This window comes from Oncorhynchus mykiss, chromosome 8 (assembly GCF_057628025.1).
Source record: "Oncorhynchus mykiss isolate SJ-2025 chromosome 8, ASM5762802v1, whole genome shotgun sequence".
Classification (NCBI taxonomy): Eukaryota; Metazoa; Chordata; class Actinopteri; order Salmoniformes; family Salmonidae; genus Oncorhynchus; species Oncorhynchus mykiss.
In genome coordinates this window covers 60,800,719-60,822,147 of record NC_143029.1, presented here as the reverse complement: position 1 = coordinate 60,822,147, position 21,429 = coordinate 60,800,719, and the positions used below count along the sequence as shown (strand labels likewise).

The 21,429-nt window shown below is 43.0% G+C and overlaps 1 protein-coding gene across 4 annotated transcripts in view; it reads left to right on the top strand.

The window, feature by feature from the left end:
• The first annotated feature begins 566 nt into the window (after positions 1-566).
• LOC110530949 (paired box protein Pax-3-like) overlaps positions 567-21,429 on the top strand; it is a 35,029-nt gene continuing 14,166 nt past the window's right edge. For 2 of the 4 annotated variants that reach the window (XM_036985811.2, XM_036985810.2), the window contains exons 1-5: positions 567-1,041; positions 1,695-1,930; positions 2,354-2,480; positions 2,905-3,051; positions 19,765-19,964. In XM_036985811.2, coding sequence (XP_036841706.2) covers positions 957-1,041; positions 1,695-1,930; positions 2,354-2,480; positions 2,905-3,051; positions 19,765-19,964 — 795 coding nt within the window. In that variant the 5' untranslated portion in view covers positions 567-956. Of the gene's footprint in view, positions 1,042-1,694; positions 1,931-2,350; positions 2,481-2,904; positions 3,052-19,764; positions 19,965-21,429 lie in introns of all 4 variants that reach the window. The other 2 variants (XM_036985809.2, XM_036985808.2) reach the window with 1 other exon arrangement.

Genomic DNA, 21,429 nt, shown 5'->3' with positions numbered 1-21,429 from the left:
GATAAAAGAAGGGGGGGGGGGCATTTGACACTCATGAAGTTATAAATAATGTCTTCACACAATTGTACTTTCTTTCGCTACAGACAACTTTACTGCACTCCAGGCGTCACACCCTGCTGGGTCGCATAGCTCCTTCTATTCTAATTAGTGCACTACTGTCTAAATACCACAATAAATTCCTGTTTGTAAAATCACTGTGCATAGCAAACAGTGTGAGTGTGTGTGTATGTTCGTGTGTGTGTTCTTTCACAGGCAGAAAATGGTGAATGTGCAATTCTGTTATGAAATAGTCACATCATAATGAAGCAATACATTGGTGACTGGTGACTTACAGGGGGTAGCGTAGCCTTCACTAAAAGGCGCATCTTCATCCATCAACATGGTTGGACCATATAGCCTTTACCGTTGATGACTGGAGGGCTGATCGTGGATCAGATTCTGTGAAAGCAAAAGCTCGGGAGCACCACAAGACTCAACGCCTTGAACCCGTGAGGTCACTACAGAAAACAGTCGGCCAATCAAAATGCACCCTCAGCGCCCCTGGGATTCGACTTTCTAAGCCAATCAGAGGCCTGGAAGGACTGAGGAGAAAGGAGAGCAACAACTTATAAAATGTTTCACTTCCACCCATCTTCTCAATTCAGATAAAGTGTCAACAACAACTCCAACTAAGCGGCCTTTACTTTCAACAGAGGCAAACATTGCTTTGTCAATATTTTCACACTACACGTTGAATATCGACAAATGTACCATTCTCCAAGGATTTAACTTGCGTTTTTTCTTGCATGTTGTTATTTTGACGAAGCAACCCGTGGAGGCTGTCCTGTTGCTCCATCGAAGCCAACGTGTAGGCCTTTAAGCTATACGTTTTTGTGGATCCCATAATATTTCAGAAGTTTACGGGTTGGTGTTGATTTGGTCGAGAGCAAGGCATCGTTGGCGGAGTTTTAGGAGACATGACAGCACTAGCGGGGGGCATACCGAGGATGATGCGCCCGAACCCACACCAAAACTACCCGCGGGGAGGCTACTCTCTGGAAGGTAGGCTATTGCAAATGGAACCAAGTGCATGTTTCTTGCGTATTGGAAGATTTGTTTGTTTGTTTAGGATTCAATCAGAAAGCAAGTGTTGATATTGTGTCAACTTTGAACAGCTGCAAAACTGTTGTTCATATGTAAATAATTGTCTTAGTGTGGCCTTTTAACAGACAATTAACAGTAGGCCTACACATGAACTAACATTTTGACAAGTGAATGAAAGTTGATGTATTCCCTAAATGTGTAGGCTGCCTATTGGAAACTGTAAGTAGCCTACACTAGCCTACTAAGCCATAAACAGTTTGTAGCAATCCCTGGTTCAATTGAATTAACATAGTAGCAGTTGATATCAAAACATCAACAATGCTCTTGTTATACATTTTATATTGATTTACATTGTGCACCATCAATTAAGTCTAACCTATGTAATAGCAAGAACAATTAAACATTTAGCAAAAGACCGAGATCAAATGATATGTTATTAACATATTTTCTTGCAACAGGTCTCTCTTGAAAAATATAGCCCCTTTCACTGAGATAGGATACATAAACGTTGAATAAATAAATATAGTCCTGATTGTTTAGGCTTTTTTTGTTTTGCTGCTAGGGTTTACTTTTGTTGTTGTAATTGAATGAAATGCGTTCCCTCCGTCCAGTCTCTACCCCGTTAGGCCAGGGCCGGGTGAACCAGCTCGGTGGGATGTTTATCAACGGCAGACCCCTGCCCAACCACATCCGCCACAAGATCGTGGAGATGGCCCACCACGGCATCCGACCCTGTGTCATCTCCCGCCAGCTCCGAGTCTCCCATGGATGCGTGTCCAAAATCTTGTGCCGGTACCAGGAGACAGGCTCCATCAGGCCCGGGTCCATCGGAGGCAGCAAACCCAAGGTGAGGGCCCTAGAACCGGACTGTATAGCAGCGATGTCTCTGTCAAGCCCAACTTAATGGGCTGCACCTCAACATGCCACTAACAGGATACATGTAATTGGGGATGACAGGCCGTTAAACTAAAAGGATATATAAGAATTAACAGTTTTGTGTGGTATAATTTATTGTCATATGCTATTCATTATTTCGAATACATATTTAATTTATAAGACCTTATTTTATGCACACTTTTAGCACCACATTAATACAGACTGTCAAAACATGGGTTTTGAAAACGATCAGGTAAAAGATAAAACTCAACAGAACTGTAAAGCCTATTAGGCACAGTGTAGCCTAATTTATTTTTAAATTAAAATAAATACATGTGCAATAGCAATCATAGGCCTAATGAAATGTTTCCTGCATCCTTGCCACTTGAAGCAGACAACAACCCCAGATGTGGACAAGAAGATCGAGGAATACAAGAAAGACAACCCGGGCATGTTCAGCTGGGAAATCAGGGATAAATTACTCAAAGACGGGATCTGCGACAGAAACAACATCCCCTCAGGTATTTACATTTTTTAACTAATAATTTATACCTTAAAGATCTACAAACCAAACATATATTATAATTATCTTAACCAGAGCATAGTGTCCAATATGTAAATGTACACTACTTAACTAAAATCGTATAAGCCTACAATAATATTATGCGTTTGCATACGCCTAGTAAAAAAGTCCAGGAGAAGATAGTCTATAGGTCTACTAAAGTCATAAAAGCATGCAATAATGACACCCCTATTGCAACAACTGTAAACATTCTGAAAGTTTGAAAATATAAACAGATATAAATAGAATTTTGTGAAACATTATTGCGAGGTGAAAACCAATCAACAGGTGCTAAGACAATATGCATTGGATGTTGGCACTTTCATCAATTCAAGCATGGTTTTTTTACTAACAATTTATCACTTATGTATTTACTTTGAAAGTGAGTTCAATCAGCCGTATCATGCGTTGTAAATTCGGGGGAGTTGGAGGAGAAGATGAGGAGGACGATGATGAAATCCAGAAAAGGGAATTGGAAGAGAACGAAAGACGAGCGAAACACAGCATCGACGGCATCCTCGGGGATAGATGTGAGTAATGGTTTTAATCAAAAGCAGTGCAAAGCTTTGGCGATGTTGACTGTAGGCCACGGTTTCCTTATTGGACAAGGGTGCAATTTTGGTTTAGAAAATTATTTGTATTTCAGAAGTATGGAATGCTTCTTTTCCTCTCAATTTTCTATATTTGGTTGTGATACAATATGTGCTGAGATGTTGTTTAGAAGTAGTTAAAAAGTCGGTTAATTCGTTGGCCACTTGAGACAGTTGAAAATTGGGAGAAAGGGGGAATATTAAAAATGTGTTGTTGTCTCTTGAAGATGCTGAATTAGCAAATAACCTGCATATTACACTAAATTCAGATGGGTACGGCCTACATAATGTGCAGAGAAAGAAAATGCAGAATTGAATTAGAATACCCATATAATGCGATAAATGGAAATATAATCATGGACCATTACTATTTAATTAAATACCTAAATCGTTTACTAAATAAAACATTTTGGACGCGTGACTCTACGTTTAACTTTTTTTGTGGTTGGTTTGTCAAGCGGAATGATTGTTGTGCAGATATGAGATAGATATTGAATTTAAAAAAACGAATATTTAAGCATTTGAAAATAACAACTATTTTGGTGGTTTTCTGCAATATAGCCCTAGCCTAACTTTATGAATATGGACTTTTGAGTTGCATGCCTGTGTTTATACTAAACGAAACTTTTGCTAAAGGCAAACGTTTCCATATGAAGTTGATCAAACATTTGCCCAACTGTTCCGTCCCCCATAAAAAAGACGGTTCCTCCGCACACAATCGGACACTTGAGGATGAACTTGCCGGACAAAGGCGAGAGAGTCTATTGAGACTCACACTTCGGTTTCAGGCGCACAAAGGCCTGCTATAGCAAGCGGCTCAGTGGTGTACAAAAAGACGCCAAAGCTTTTCAAAATGTGTAGAGAAAGGGAGAAAAAATGCGCTGACAAAAGGCTGGGAGAAGACATTATGGACCCGCAATGAGCGATGAATAATTCAGATAACACCAATGGGCAACTCCGGCCGGTTTTATAGACTGCGCGCCGAGAGAAAATGGCCGTTTTCAACAACAAAATGTTCATTTGGAGACTTTTTCAGCGTCAAGAGATGGGTTTGCTATTCAGACTCAGAGAGAACGAGACAGCATCCTATCTCTCCCTATGACCTGGATTTTTCCCGAACACCTGTTGCTTGGTGACCTGTTGGTTTTTCAGGAATGTAGGCTATACTTTCAGAAACTGACTTTTTTAAACATACAATTTTAGAAATGTGAGCAAAGCCTATTCCAAGTTCATAACAAGGTTTCGGAAGGGACACATTGCCTGTTTTACATATTATTATTTGTATTTTTGTATTTTTTTTTTTGGGGGGGGGGGGGGGTAAATTATTTTCACTTATAGCAAATACATATCTGAAGAACTCAACAATTTTTTTTACACATTTTCCAAGCATCCTCAAATGATTAGGCCTTTCTTATCGCTATTTTACTCATGTGTTTAGACTCGTTGCGCAGGAGGCATGGCCTGCTTACTACTCCTTACATCAGTCATCGCAGTGTAAACCCTTTCTAGTAGATTAAACTCAAACCTTTTATTTCTTCCCACTTTCATCTAGGGACAAAGCCCGCCCGGTCCTCTTCGCCCGCGGCGCGCGCATTCATGCCATATGTATAGCCGCTTTCCTGCCCTTTTCCAGGCGAGGCATCGCGAATACAGATCAGGATAGGCAATTTACTTTGTTAACCTTTTAAAATGTATTCTCTCAGTTTGGTTAATATTTTTCCTGCGGGGTTGTGACAAATTTGTCCAAAACAATCTATAGCCCATTTATGGAGATGTGATAGTGCTCTTTTGATTATGGTTGTGTTTCGATATCTGATATTATTCCCATCCATTTCTCTGTTATCTATTCGTGCTGATGATGCCTTGTTTAGATATATTATACAGGCTTGCAGATATTGTGAGAGAGGTGTATGATTAGGATATAGATATTGTAAGTTAGGAACAGCCAGGCATGATAAAACGTTGCAACAAGTGTGCACAACAAGTGACATTAAATTAAATACGACCTATAGATGTATCACAGACCTATAGATGTATCACAGTATGATTTACAGCCTATTTATTTTAAAATATGCCAAACGTCTGAATGGACTAAAAGTTGTTGTTTTTATGTGTTATTTAGATTCAAGAAATATAGTTGAGTGTTTTGGGAAGAATTCTTCAACGTATTTTCCTTTAATTCAGTACCTCGACCCCTTGTTACATTGCCAGACTAATCATCTTAATCTTATCCACAATGACAACATTAACTCATTAGCTCAGAGCAAACTCAAGTGTTGATAATGGCATATCTGAAATGTTGTCTACTCAAATTATATTCCAATTCAAACACAGTCCAATGACTACTTTCCCTTTTCCCTCAGTCTGCAATGGCCATATGTAATTCTCTTATCCTCTTGTGTGTGCCTGTGGAAGTAGTTGATCTTGTTGTTTTCGTTTTCCTTTAAAGCTCTTCATTAGAATGTGAAAAGGCTGTCTTGGGTATGGAGAGGGTGTCTTCTGGCCAAATATTGATTAAGTAGGTGTTTGTAGAGGCTATTGTTGCAGGAGAGAGAGGACTGTTCCTCTCTGCTTCTTTCGCCTCGGCCTCCATTGTTGGCTACCCTTAAGTGCAGAGATCAAAGCTGCTCTGTTTTGATTTATTTGTCTGGGAAAAGGCCACTATTGAGTTCAGTGGGATGAAGTAGCTATACTGGGACCAGGTAGCTACTACTAGATCTGCATGACATTACAGGGCACCTAGAGCATTCTGGGAAAAGGATGCCCCCAAGCAAATGGTAAATGTCGCGCTTTTAATCAGGAAATGAATCTGATGTTAAACGATTGCAGTTCCTGTTTAAGATGTATAGTTGAGTTCAGGGGAAACAAAATGTTAAATGTATAAATTCGATTATTTATATATAATTAAGAATGTTATGGTGATTGACCAATTATTTAACAGTAGTAAAAAAAAAAAATAAAAAAAAAACAGAAATTGGGGACATAGTGAATACTTTCTATTAGTATGAACACATTCATTTGGTGCAAAAATTGTCTGCAGAAAGTGCTCAACCTTGTCAATCTTGCATGAGAAAATTACATAAACGATACCGGCATGGAAGTGGTCTCCTAAACTGAATGAATGGTTTCATGTTAATTAATCAATAAATACTGGCACATTAACTGCCTCCTAATGAATGACACCACCTTCCTCTGTTTATGACTATAACACCAACGGACACCCCTTTAGCCTCATTTAGCTAATTAAAATAACCAAAGTCATGAAAGAGGAGTAGCCTACTCTTGCAGATTCCATTTATGACAATGGGGGGGTTTGGGTGGGGGGGGAGAAAAAAAGAAAAGCTCAGAAATACAAACAGTCAAAGGGATAACTTATCTTGAAAGGGAATCCCGCGGTGCCAAATTGAATAAGCCCAGTTCTTTCAAATCTGCCATGGTGAACGCAGTCAACATGTAATAATTGGTTTCATTGAGGCACATTCACAAAATCTGCTCCCATTCTCCTGGCTCCATTGTCCTGGGGCAGGCAAATAGCCAGGGGGACAGGAGGAATCAAGTGCTGACAAAACATGAAAGATTTAGCTGCTTTTGTCAAAGAAACTGAGTAGGACTTTGTTTGTGTAAATAAAGTGGGAAAACTGGCTCCCCACTACTTTGGCATGGACTGAGAGAGTTTGGAGAGAGAGGAGAGAGAGGAGAGAGAGGAGAGAGAGGAGAGAGAGGAGAGAGAGATGGGGGGGGGAGAAAGAGTAGAGGGAAAGAGAGAGAACTGAGAAACAGAAAAAAGTGAGAGCCATTTTTAAACGTGGCATGCATAGACAGTAATATGCAAACTGCAATCATTCGGTTGAAGCTAAATCTATAGGGAATCTTATCAATGGTCGCTATGATTTGTGTATTTCCACAAACCCTATAAACCAATTAGAATGTTTCATAATGTCTTTTCTCCCAGGACATTCAGAAATTTCAATAAACGCATGTCTCTCACTCACTCAGTAATAGCCAACCATGTCAGGAACACACCAAAAAAAAAAAAAACTCAGACACAACAGCGGAAACCTTTAGGGAAGTTAGACATTGATTTTCTATAACGTTGTATATTTGTCAGCGGTCCGTGCGTTTTTACGCTGTCTTAGTGAAGCAGAGGGATTGAGAGATGGAGAGAGAGAGACTATCTCCAGTCATAACAAACAACAGTGCCTCATTGCGACCAGTGGAATGTTTTCTACCAACTACTTTCCATCTCTGCCTCCAGGCAGAGCAGTGGAGAAATCCAGGCACTGGGATAGAGAAGAGAAATAGCTGGGTCTTGACTCTGTGTGCGATCACTGGCTGTCTCCCTGCCTGGGTTATTAATACTTATATAAACCCAATTTAACTGTACTGTGACAGTATGCCACACCAGAAATCCAAATTCACAATAGCTGGAGTATAGCAACTCTTTCTTGGAGATTGATGTTGGATGGAGTGATCAGAATTCATTCAGGGCTGAGAGTTTTTATTAACACCAATAGATTAATAAATGATGTATCCCAGATCATTTGGTGTTTGGTGTCATCACAGGTAGTCAAACATAGAGGCAGTTTAGTGTCATACACATTTTTGATTAACTTATGTGTTTGGTCTTAACCTTTTCCACTTGGATTTTTCCTGGTGTTTTTTGGATCAAGTTAAAATGAAAGTTCACTTTTTCGAAGTTGTAGCTTATTTTTGACTTCTGTAGTGTGTTGTCGTTTCCTGCGAACCATTTTATAAAATCGTAAGCTCAGCTATTAAGTAAGAGACGTCCAGATTCTCCTCGCTTGCATACTTCGAGAATGTACACTACCGTTGAAAAGTTTGGGGTCACTTAGAAATGTCCTTGTTTTTGAAAGAAAAGCAACAATTTTTCCCATTAAAATAACATCAAATTGATCAGAAATACAGTGTAGACATTGTTAATGTTGTAAATGACTATTGTTGCCGGAAACGGCTGATTTGTAATGGAATATCTACATTGATGTACAGAGGCCCATTATCAGCAACCATCACTCCTGTGTTTCAATGACACGTTGTGTTAGCTAATCCAAGTTTATCGTTTTAAAAGCTAATTGGTCATTAGAAAACTTTTTTGCAATTGTGTTAAACTGTTGTACTGATTAAAGAAGCAATAAAACTGGCCTTCTTTAGACTTGTTGAGTATCTGGAGCTTCATATTACTTTTTCTTTGCAACTCTGCCTAGAAGGCCAGCATCCCGGAGTCACCTCTTCACTGTTGACGTTGAGACTGGTGTTTTGCGGGTACTATTTAATGAAGCTGCCAGTTGAGGACTTGTGAGGCATCTGTTTCTCAAACTAGACACTCTAATGTACTTGTCCTCTTGCTCAGTTTTGCACCGGGGCATCCCACTCCTCTTTCTATTCTGGCTAGAGCCAGTTTGCGCTGTTCTGTGAAGGGAGAAGTACACAGCATTGTACAAGATGCAAAATAGTTTTCTAATGATCAATTAGCCTTTTAAAATGATATACTTGGATTAGCTAACACAATGTGCCGTTGGAACACAGGAGTGATGGTTGCTGATAATGGGCCTCTGTATGCCAATGTAGATATTCCAGCTACAATAGTCATTTACAACATTAACAATGTCTACACTGTATTTCTGATACATTTTATGTTATTTTAATGGACAAAATATTTGCTTTTCTTTCAAAAACAAGGACATTTCTAAGTGGCCCCAAACGTTTGAATGGTAGTGTATAAATACAAAAGTATGTGGACACCCCTTAAAATGAGTAAATTCAGTAATTTCAGCCACACCCGTTGCTGACAGGTGTATACAAGTAGCACACAGCCATGCAATTTCTATAGAGAAACGTTGGCAGTAGAATGGCTTTACTGAAGAGCTCAGTGACTTTCAACGTGGCACTGTCATAGGATGCCACCTTTCCAACAAGTCAGTTTGTCAAATTTCTGCCCTGCTGCAGCTGCCCCGGTCAACTGTAAGTGCTGTTAAGTGGAAACGGCTGAGCAACAACGGCTCAGCCGCGAAGTGGTAGGTCACACAAGCTCACAAAACGGGACCGCTGAGTGCTGAAGCCCATAGCACATAAAAATCGTCTGTCCTCGGTTGCAACACTCACTACTGAGTTCCAATCTGCCTCTGGAAGCAACATGAGCACAGTAACTGTTCGTCTGGAGCTTCATGAAATGGGGTTCCATGGCAAAGCAAGTCTAAGATCACCATGCCAAGCGTCGGCTGGAGTGTTGTAAAGCTCGCCGCCATTGGATTCTGGAGCAGTGGAAACGCATTCTTTGGAGTGATGAATCATGCTTCACCATCTGGCAGTCCGACAGACAAATCTGGATTTGGTGGATGCAAGGAGGATGCTACCTGCCCCAATGCACAGTGCCAACTGTAAAGTTTGGTGGAGGAGGAATAATGGTTCGTGGTTCGGGCTAGACCACTTAGTTCCAGTGAAGGGAAATCTTAACGCTGCAGCATACAATGACATTCTAGACTATTCTGTGCTTCCAACTTTGTGGCAACAGTTTGGGGAAGGCCCTTGCTTGTTTCAGCATGACAATGCCCCTGTGCACAAAGTAAGGTCCATACAGAAATGCTTTGTCGAGATCAGTGTGGAACAACTTAACTGGCCTGCACAGAACCCTGACCTCAACCCCACCGAACATCTTTGGGATGAATTGGAACACCGACAGCGAGTCAGGCCTTATCGCCCAACATCAGTGCCCGACCTCATTAATGCTCTTGTAGCAGAATGTAATCAAGTCCCCATAGCAATGCTCCAACATCTAGTGGAAAGCCTTCCCAGAAGAGTGGAGGCTGTGATGGCAGCAAAGGAGGGACCAACTCCATATTAATGCCCATGATTTTGGAATGAGATGTTCAATGAGCAGGTGTCCACATACTTTTGCTCATGTAGTGTATGTTAGCGGTGCATTGAAAAGCATCCCCCTCCCTATTCACTCCCTTATTTATCTCCTCTCACCCTGGCTATACACACCACATTTACTTCAGCCTATGTCAAAGCATCACTCTCAAGACTCTCTCTCAAGAAAATCCACACTGGTTTATCTGCAAGTGAATACAGGCTCTATGCTTCATTAAATCCTCTTTCTGTGCTGGCACCCGCATTGTGAGGACTGTGATATTAATTCAAAGGACAATTAATGAATGCAGGCCAACTTTGAAGTGAGGGAGCGGGGTCCTGCCCTGGGCCTGCCTCTCGTCGCTGATGGACTCCCGTCACATTCTCCCCACTGCCCAGAGAGACAGTTTGAAGTGGCTGAAAGAGAAAGAGAGAAGAAGAGAGAAAGAGAAGAGTGACCAATAGAAGGTCAAGGAGAACGCTCTATTTCCTTGGAAGTATTAGCTAAGCAAAACTCTGTGATGGTGGAGGATAAAGGAGTTCGGAGAGAATGAGGTCGGGGGGGGGGGGGGGTGAGGGGCGAGGGGAGTTCTGGCAAAAAAAAGGTTTCGATACAATGAGATAGTTAATTGAGTAAAGCCAGACAGCGTTGTCAATCACTTAACTTGGTTTAGCCTGGCTTCTTTATTATTTTTTAAGAGCAGTTTAGTTCGGCGCAGAATGGAATGGACACGGTAGAGTCATTTCGTAGCTCTTTTTAGTCGTGTTTTCTCACGGAAAAGAGCAACAACAAAAAAAAGTCTGCTTTTGTTTTCGCGTCTTTGTGCATCTCGATTAGACGCGAACATTATCCAAGCACAATGAGATATGCCTAAAAAATTCAGAAAATATCAGAACGTTAAGATAAAGAAACCAGGACAGACAGACTAACCAGTAAAAGGAGAAAAAGAAAGAAAGACACATCACAGCCTACAGAATGTGTTATGGAAAAGAAGAGAAACTGAGGAATGCCACAGTGGTTGAACTCTGGCCGTTCACTGCCTATGAAGTTTTTGTGGAGGGGTGATGTTGGCCTGTAAAGGGGTCAGCAGCCAACCTCCGCTCCTCTCCTGCCCCCTCTCCTTTATGACAGTACATGGGGGTGTAGTTTGGCAGGGTCAGAGGGCGACTTAGGGTCACTGCCTGTTAAAACTATCTCCTCGTCAGGAAGAGAAGGTTAAAATAATGTTTAGGTCACCATGACAGCTAATAGACTCCCGTTCTATTTCTCTGGGCTATAGAACATATTACATAGTCATCCAATATTATAGGAATCTTGTAGGTTTTTCTGATATTATTGCATGGATGTGTAAAGCTAAAGTGAATTGGAATGCTGCTGGTGGTTGCTTGGTGTGAGACTATGAGAGTAGGCCCACTAGGGCCATTATGCACCTGGGGAGCGGGTGGCTTGGGCGGCTGGGCCGGGGTGGGTCAGTGCTGGGGGGGAGCGTGTGGCAGACTGGCCTGTTCATGTGGCCCTGCATGGGTACTGTGCCACTGCTTTGTCCCTTCTTTGGGGGTGGCAATGCCACCGTGAAACTGTCACCTCACTCCACCCCACTGGAACTAAATAATAAGATGCCCCACACTGGGTCCACATAATGCCCTGCACAGGGCCGTTTGGGGCTTTTTGCCACTTCAGCTATATCAGAGAGTGATACATCTTTTTAACGTCATATCGCTGACTCTCTTTGTGTGTGATCTCCGCAGCCCGCTCTCCAATCGCTCTCTCTCTCTCTCTTGCTCTCTCACCCTCCATCCCTGCTCCATCCCTCCTCCTTCGTCCCTTCCTCCCTCATTCCCAGGCAGCTGCAACAGACTCCTGGGGGCTCCTTAGCAAGTCAAGTGAGAGCCAGGCCCCACTCCCCTCTTCCTCCCCATCCTCCCCTCTTTCTCCTCCTTTTCTCACCACACTGTTAACTCCAGCTGGGGCCATAAGCTGTCAGTTAACCATTATACCCTGTGTGCATCTGCTGGGTCTAGCCCTAGCTTTTCCTTGTCACGCCTCCATGGCGATGATGTACTGTTTTATTCAGTGAGTCGGCCATCCAGTCCTGCTCTCTGAAAGGGACAGATCTACTTCCCTGTGCAAATAACTAGTTAATTTGTCTCTTCTGCCTTTTGTTTTGGGTGCAGGGGAACACATGTCAGCATCTCAATTACGCTCTCTATTAAGAGCCCCTAGAGGAAGGGCCGCCCGGCCCTACGACCAGCCCCGTCATAAACAGCCCCATATGGCCCTCTCTCTAAACCCTTTCTCTCTATTTATACCTACTGTATCTCTCTTTTTCTGTTGCTTTCTGTCTCTTTCTGGATTCTCTCTCTCCTTCTATCCGGCTCAGTCCTTCTGGCTCTTTCTCTAATCTCTTTCTCCATCAGTTTCCTTCAATCTACCTATTTTTCTTCCTCTCTCCCTCTCTTTCTACATCTTTATGCTGAGATTGCAAAGTCAGAGCGTGTGTATTGGTGACTGTGTGTGTGTGTGTTTGTGTGTGTGTATTGGCAACTCTGTGTACGGGTGTGTTTGCGTGTGTGTGTTTGTGTGTGTGTGTGTGTGTGTGTGTGTGTATTGGCGAGTCGTGACTCTGTGTGTGTGTATATGTGTGTGTCAGCCACTATGTGTGTGTAATATGTGTCTCCTCGTGTTAACATCTCAGAGTAGGGTGAAGAGGGAATGCTTGCCAGGGTGTGTCTTGGCCACTGGACTCGACACAGTCAACAAGCCCAGTCAGTCCCTATTTGAGGTCTGGTCTGTTTGGAGGTTTTTCTCTACTCTTAAATACAGTTCTGCTAGAGGTGATTGTAATGGACAGTGACAGTCTGACGGTTCACATCTCTGTGTGTGTGCCATGCCTGTCTGCTTCCTGGATCCATAAACCATTTAGTTTAGTTAAGGTTTGTGTGTGTGCTTTTGGCCATGTCAGTCATCTGTAAATCGTTGTGGGCGTGTCTGCATGTGTTAGCGCGGGTTTCTGTGTAAACGGCATATACATTTTTATACGACTTTTATAACCTTTATTTAAGAAGAGAGTCATGCTGAGACCACGGTATCTTTCACAGATGAGCCCTGTATACACATCAATACACAACAATTACAATATACATACAGTTGAAGTCTGAAGTTTATATACACCTTAGCCAAATACATTTAACCTCTGTTTTTCACAATTCCTGACATTTAATCCTAGTAAAAAAATTCCCTGTCTTAGGTCAGTTAGGATCACCACTTTATTTTAAGAATGTGAAATGTCAGGATAATAGTAGACAGAATGATTTATTTCAGCTTTCAGAAGTTTACATACACTCAATTAGTATTTGGTAGGATTGCCTTTAAATTGTTTAACTTGGATCAAACGTTTCGGGTAGCCTTCCACCAGCTTCCCACAATAAGTTGGGTGAATTTTGGCCCATTCCTCCTGACAGAGCTGAGGTCAGGCTTTGTGATGGCCACTCCAATACCTTGACTTTGTTGCCCTTAAGCCATTTTGCCACAACTTTGGAAGTATGTTTGTGGTCATTGTCCATTTGGAAGAACCATTTGCGACCAAAGCTTTAACTTTCTGACTGATGTTGAGATGTTGCTTCAATATATCCACATAATTTCCCTCTTTATGATGCTATCTATTTTGTGAAGTGCACCAGTCCCTCCTGCAGAAAAGCACCCCCACAACATGATGCTGCCACCCCCGTGCTTCACGGTTGGGATGGTGTTCTTTGGCTTGCAAGCCTCCCCCTTTTCCCTCCAAACACAACGATGGTCATTATGGCCAAACAGTTCTATTTTTGTTTCATCAGACCAGAGGACATTTCTCCAAAAAGTATGATCTTTTTCCCCATGTGCAGTTGCAAACCGTAGTCTGGCTTTTATATGGCGGTTTTGGAGCAGTGGCTCCTTCCTTGCTGAGCGGTCTTTCAGGTTATGTCGATATTGGACTCATTTTACTGTGGATATAGATACTTTTGTACCTGTTTCCTCCACCATCTTCACAAGGTACTTCGCTGTTATTTTTGGATTGATTTGCACTTTTCCCACCAAAGTATGTTCATCTCTAGGAGACAGAATGCGTCTCCTTCCTGAGCGGTATGATGGCCCATGGCATTTATACTTGCATACTATTGTTTGTACAGATGAACGTTGTACCTTCAGGTGTTTGGAAATAGCTCCCAAGGATGAACCAGACTTGTGGAAGTCTACAATTTCTTTCTGAGGTCTTGGCTGATTTCTTTTGATTTTCCCATGATGTCAAGCAAAGAGGCACTGAGTTTGAAGGTAGGCCTTGAAATACATCCACAGGTACACCTCCAATTGACTCAAATTATGTCAATTAGCCTATCAGAAGTTTCAGAAGCCATGACATCATTTTCCAAGCTGTTTAAGGGCACAGTCAACTTAGTGTATGTAAACTTCTGACCCACTGGAATTGTGATACAGTGAATTATAAGTGAAATAATATGTATGTAAACAACTGTTGGAACAATTACTGGTGTCACGCACAAAGTAGATGTCCTAACCAACTTTCCAAAACTATAGTTTGTTAACAATACATTTGTGGAGTGGTTGAAAAACAAGTTTTAATGACACCAACTTAAGTGTATGCAAACTTTCGACGTCAACTGTATCTACATACGCATTCGTTACACAATACATGAAAAGCAAACACAAAACTCGAAAAGCAAAACACAATGATATGAAACAAACATATTCTTCAGTTAAAAGGCCCTCTGACATCCGCCTGAATTGCCCGCCTAAAGGCACCAACTCCACCAACTTGAAGGATTTTTGGAGAGGATTCCTCACGAGAGGTGCAAATGAAAAACAATGCAGACTCATTGGCGATTGAATGGATCCCTGAGTCCAGGTCTGGTAACTTATACGTCTGAAGGTTAACAATTTAGTAAGGTACGGCGGAAGATTATGCAAGAGGGCTTTATAACCAAAAAGAGCTCAACGCATCAATCTAAGACACTGTAATTATTTAAAATCTCAGACACACCGTTAGGATTGTCAAACGTTTGCTTGCCGACAGTACTCAGCACCTCTGAACACTGTCGGCAGTCAATCCCTTTTGTGTTCACACAGCAAAGACCTAGAAGTCGTCAGCCACTCAGCCTTGTTAAAATACTCCGATCCAGAATGTGGCAGTAGCGTTGTTTGGCAATGCATGTCCGTATGTGTTGCTTAGTTCATGGTCTAGATTCCAATGTTAACAAGCTAGATAGCTTCGCTAATGTTGCTATTTTGTAGAAAGCACTTGATGGCCACAGGTAGATAACTACCTAGCAAGATGACAAAGAAACAATTGAACACATAATCCCATACTGCCAGTGCCAGACCATAGACACTTGTTGAAATATCTAGCTAATGTTAGCATATTCGCTAGCTGGCACAACCTAGCTAGTTAGCTAAGGACACTGCGCTAACTCGGCAGCTAACACAGGCAGTTTTTCATGGAAACGAATCCATTGTGATTTAATGATAATGTAAATATTAGCTACAGTGGTTACATAGTTTGAAGGAAGTATTTAGTGTTGTGTGCATTGCATCTGTGCACTTAGCTAGCTCCCATCCCATAGCCTAAATTGCATATTAATTGTGACTGGCTCATGCCCCCCCTATTTTTTCTTTTTTGTTGTCACTCCTGTTGGCTCCCCCCACGTGGGGATTCGTGCTCTCTGATTGGCTCAAAGTCAAGTTGTTGGCTACTGACGTGCATTGCGATTCTAAAAGTAGAAATGTCAGGTTCGTCGCCACTGGTTTGGCACCCAGCAGTTACCGCTTTTGTTCTAGCAAAAGAAGGAATGGCCTCCCACTGTGATAAGTATCTATTGGCAGTGAGATTCTCTGTGTGTTTCATGCTCGAGAGGGAAGCACTGTCTAACACAAACTACGTACCTGTTGAAATCTACATATCCATCTATCCTTACTGTGTCGCTCTGTCAACCTTATTCAATGTATCCTTTATCTACTGGCCTTACACGTCCTGGTCCTGCTTTGTTTAAATGTCTATTTTAGTGGGTAATTCAGCAGCAAAACCAATTTCCTCCTCAGGGAAAATAATCCATTTTTACGTTAATTTAGATTTTGTCAGAGGCACAGCCAAACTGTGGAGTATTTTGTATTTTCAGCACCCTAGCTCCAGGGTAAAATTTGATTTGAGTGTTGAAGTGAGGAGGTCCCCTTGTGTGTTCAGTATCCTCTTCTCCTGTTTGTTGATGGGAATGTGTGGGAACCCTGTTGCTCTAGGTTCCTGCGTTTGCGTCAATGTTGCCCTCTCGTTGTGATCCGCCACGGGCATCGGAACGTGGTTGGTATTCTCAAACTCAAACGTGGGCGGTTGTGGCGGGAGGAAGAGGGAAGTGGAGTAATGGAAATGGACGTGGTGGAAGGGACAGTTTTAACAATGAGTGGAGCAGAATAGAGAGCAACCCCACTTGTACTTCTTCTTCTTCTCTCTCTCTCTCTCTCTCTCTCTCTCTCTCTCTCTCTCTCTCTCATTCCCTCCGTAGCACCCCTTCACCTCTGTCTATCTTCTCCAGGTGCATTCAGCTCCCATCTCAGTTACCCCCACCCCCCTCATCTTGTCAACTCCACAACCCCCATGCCCCCACCAACCCCCATGCCCCTCTGGCTATAGATGGAGGGTGGGAGTGATTGGGGGCGGGGGGGGGGGGGTGCTCCCCTGCTGTGCCCCTCTACAGCCCCAGTGGCCCCTCTCTGGCCCTCTTTGTGCCCCCACAACCCCCCTTGCCTCGCTCACCCACCCAGACCCCCATTCCCTCACTCCCCTGCTGGGCAGGTGACAGGGCCCTGAATGCGGGCCGGGGCAGCCCTGATGGATTCTACAGATGGAGCGTGGAAATCAGCCCAATAGAGCCCTGCCACAGGCCTTTCCCCTCTGCCATACAAAGGAACCCGGGCCATAACACTCCCAAAGAGAGAGATGGAGAGAAAGAGATGGAGAGAAAGAGACGGAGAGAAAGAGATGGAGAGAACGAGAGAGAAAGAGGGCCAAAAGGATGACAAAAGTAACACTGTCATTTTTCATTAAAGTAGAGGCTGTGATGGAGTGTTTTTGCGATAGTTACTAATAAGAGAGAGAGAGAGAGAGAGAGAGAGAGGGAGAGAGAGAGAGAGAGAGAGAGAGAGAGAGAAAGAGAGGGAGAGGGAGAGAGAGAGCGAGAGAGAGAGAGAGAGAGAGAGAGAGGGAGAGGGAGAGAGGGAGAGAGAGAGAAAAGAGGAGTGCACCACCACCCTGCAGTTAACATGATACAGTGCTGCTGGGGAGCTTTTCTCTCAGCTCTTCTCAGCTCATTTTCAGCTTTCTTTTGGTCTCCTTCTTTTCTCTTAGCTCTTCTCAGCTTGTTTTCAGCTCTCTTTCTGTCACATTTTCTCTCTTTCTTCTATCCTTTAAATGGCAATGACCATGATGTGTGTATTTGTTTATTGGTTTGTTTGGTTTTTATCTTGTTTATCGCTTAATGAATCAGTTTCTTGTTTTGTGAATGTTTTGAGTAACAAGTATAGTTGCTTTTGGGGCAGAATCATTTTGGGGAAGATTTTGAGACTATTTGATAGTTTAGGACATAATAGCATCCCAATAGAATTCATGTAAAATTCACTGCAGAAAAAAATCTATACTTGATCAGTTTTTCAGTTAGGGTTGATGCTGTGTACATACCTCTCCTCAACATTCCTGTCAAAGTAACACAAACATCCCAGCCAGACCAGTATTCCAAATCATGGCTCAAAACTTTCTGCCCTGATGGATATTTACTCTTCACGTCCAACAAATCTCCCATGAGTCTCTCTGCTCTCAATGCTCTGTCCGGTGCCCCTGGTCTGAATCTAATAAAGAGCTCTTCCCTGCGTTGGAATCTTGTTTCGGCGCTCCAGAGCCACAGCAGAATTCCCAGAGCTCAAATCCCTGTGTAATGCCTGGATGGGCTCTCACTGGCAACCAGCACAAGCATTTCCTGTTCGGCTCCAGAGAATGGCACTAAGGAGACGGGAGAGACGGAAGCCCCGCTCCCCTGCCTGCCTGGCTCTCTACTTTTAATTAAACCTAAATCTGGAGAGGAGAGGAGAGAGCGAGGAGAGAGGGAGAGCTGAAGAGAGGGAGGAGAGAGGGAGGAGAAAGAGAGAGCTGAAGAGAGGAGAAGCGTTGAGGAGAGGTTACCTCCATTAACCATGCATCCACACCATATTCTCTCTCTTTCTCTCCAGCTCTTTCCTCCTCTCTGATGCCTCACTGAGAGACATGAGGTGGTCTTGGTATGGGTAATACTATTATTACAATAGAACTGGATTTGCCTCTGCTTTTAGGTGGATGTTTGGGTCTATGAGACATACGAGCACAGACTCAGACAGCCCCCTATTTAAAGCTCTGTCCCACCTTCTGTCAGACTTCATGATTAGAAGGTCCCTCAGGCAAAGAGCTCAAGGGAATGGAATTTAACCCTTTCTGTCTGTAGCCATCTGCGTTGGAAACATTGTTATAGAGAAAAAGCAACGCGTGAAATCAGAGGTTCTAGACACAGCAGACAGATGCATGTGTGTGTGTATACATTTATGTGTGTGTGTGTGTGTGTGTGTGACGAGTGCATTGCAGACACGTAATGGTGGACAATGGGTGGCTGTCACGCTAGTTTGAGGACCCTAATCATTATTTAATAGACAGCTAGCCTCCCCCCATACGCTGCTTTAGTCCTTCAGTCTCCCAGCCTCAAGCCTTCATTCACCACTCTTCTGCTGAATTAGGCCTTAAAAGCCCTCTCCGTCTCTCTGTCTGTCTGCCTCTATATCCCTCTGTCCCTCTGTCTGTCTGCCTCTATATCCCTATGTCTGTCTGTTTCTATATCCCTCTATCTGTCTGTCTGTTTCTATATCCCTCCATCTGTTTGTCTGTCTGTCCGTCCGTCTGTCCGTCTGTCCGTCTGTCCGTCTGTCTGTCTGTCTGTCTGTCTGTCTGTCTGTCTGTCTGTCTGTCTGTCTGTCTGTCCCTCTGTCCCTCTGTCCCTCTGTCTCTATATTCTCCTGTCCCTCTGTCCATCTGTCTTTCTCTATATTCTCCTGTCCCTCTGTCCCTCTGTCTCTCTGTCCATCTGTCTTTCTCTATATTATCCTGTCCCTCTGTCCCTCTGTCTCTCTGTCCATCTGTCTTTCTCTATATTCTTCTGTCCCTCTGTCCTTCTGTCCCTTCTGTCTCTCTGTCCCGCTGTCCAGCAGCCCTCAACTGAGCAAACAGATAAAAGACACAATCTGGGATTAATGTTTCATAAAAAAATGGTGATATCCTACTTTGCCCAACAGGTATACGACTCCTTTAATCCATGTTTAAACGGACTACTGGTCTCTCTGGGCTCTCTTTTGATCACCTTAGGATCCACTGGAGCCTGTGTGGAGTTTAGAAGGGGGTGTTGAGGATCAATTTAAAGTGATCCCACCCTGTGAAAGCCCTAAGGTCACATCATAGTGGGCGAGAACTAGATATATTATTCCCTGACCGCAGGAGCTACCCAGGTCATACTATGGGCCCTAGTCATTACATTACATTGCAGGATTTATCCCAAGTCTTTGACACCTGTTGCTTCTGTGTGTCTCTCTAATAAAGGTCAAGGGTTTATTTTACATTCCAAGTCTTAGAAATACATTTTGTTGCCCCCCTCCTCCATTCAAAATAACAGCTTTCCTGTTTTGTTTTTCTAACCGGCCAATCAGAATAACCATTATCTGTTATGTGTTTGCAGCCAGCCACTCAGACGAGGGTTCGGACGTGGACTCCGAGCCGGGCCTGCCACTAAAGAGGAAACAGCGTCGCAGTAGAACCACCTTCTCAGCTGAGCAGCTGGAGGAGCTGGAGAGAGCCTTTGAACGAACACACTACCCTGATATATACACCAGAGAAGAGCTAGCTCAGAGGGCCAAACTCACAGAAGCCAGAGTTCAGGTTAGTGAAGACCAATACACACACAGGCAAGAATGCAGACATACACACAGAAGTACACAAACATGGGCAAGCACATACACACACATGGGCAGGCAGGCATGCATGCATGCTCAGATGCACACACACACACACACACGCACGCACGCACGCACGCACACACACACACACACACACACACACACACACACACACACACACACACACACACACACACACACACACACACACACAGACACCAGTTGTACTGGGATGTCTTTAACCCCTGCCGCCCCATACACACACACATTCTGGAGGTCTTTGTCCACAGTCCCAGGGGCCCAATCTGGTCTGCGACTGCTCTGTGATCTGCTGGGCTGGAGATTCCTGGGGATATGTGCAATATGGGTGTTAAACTGGCCTGGCATGGTGCCATTCACCCCCTCCAGACATCAGTCACATGTCAGCTGCACACACACACACACACACACACACACACACACACACACACACACACACACACACACACACACACACACACACACACACACACACACACACACACACACACACACAGGCCTCACTGTATTCTCAGATATAAAAGTTTCCTTTTTTGACATCTGTTGTAAAAATATATCTATTAAAAGCAACTAAAAAAGAAGCCAGAATTAGAGATTCTTTATTAACCCATTAAAGTGATTTCATTGGTTTATGGGTTTGTCAGGATTCCACAACAGGCGACCCATGGGCTGGGGATTTTAATTAGGCCCCCAAGTGTTCAAAACAAAAAAATACAAAGAATATATTTACATTTGTATATCATTTTCAGTGTTGGACATAAAAGACTGTAAAATTCCCAGGAAATCAGCTCAAAGTGATTTTAATTGAGGAAGTCTCTTCCCAATATCCCCACGCATAAATAGAGAGGCATACTACTGTATGTCATCGTTTCCAAGTGGGATCCAGATTTGAAATGATTTTGTTTTTGTCAAAAACTGTTTGGGATTCTTGACGTCAATTTGCAGTGTTCAAATTATTTCTAAGTACAGTTGAAGTTTAAAACTTGTTTTTCAACCACTCCACAAATGTATTGTTAACAAACTATAGTTTTGGAAAGTCAGTTAGGACATCTACTTTGTGCATGACACAAGTCATTTTTCCAACAATTATTTACAGACAGATTATTTCACTTATAATTCACTGTATCACAATTCCAGTGGGTCAGAAGTTTACATACACTAAGTTGACTGTGCCCTTAAACAGTTTGGAAAATTCCTGAAAATGATGTCATGGCATAAGAAACTTCTGATAGGCTAATTAACAACATTTGAGTCAATAGGAGGTGTACCTGTGGATGTTTTTCAAGGCCTACCTTCAAACTCAGTGCCTCTTTGCTTGACACCATGGGAAGTAAAAAAGAAAAAAAGAAAAAAATGCAGACCTCCACAAGTCTGATTCATCCTTGGGAGCAATTTCCAAACGCCTGAAG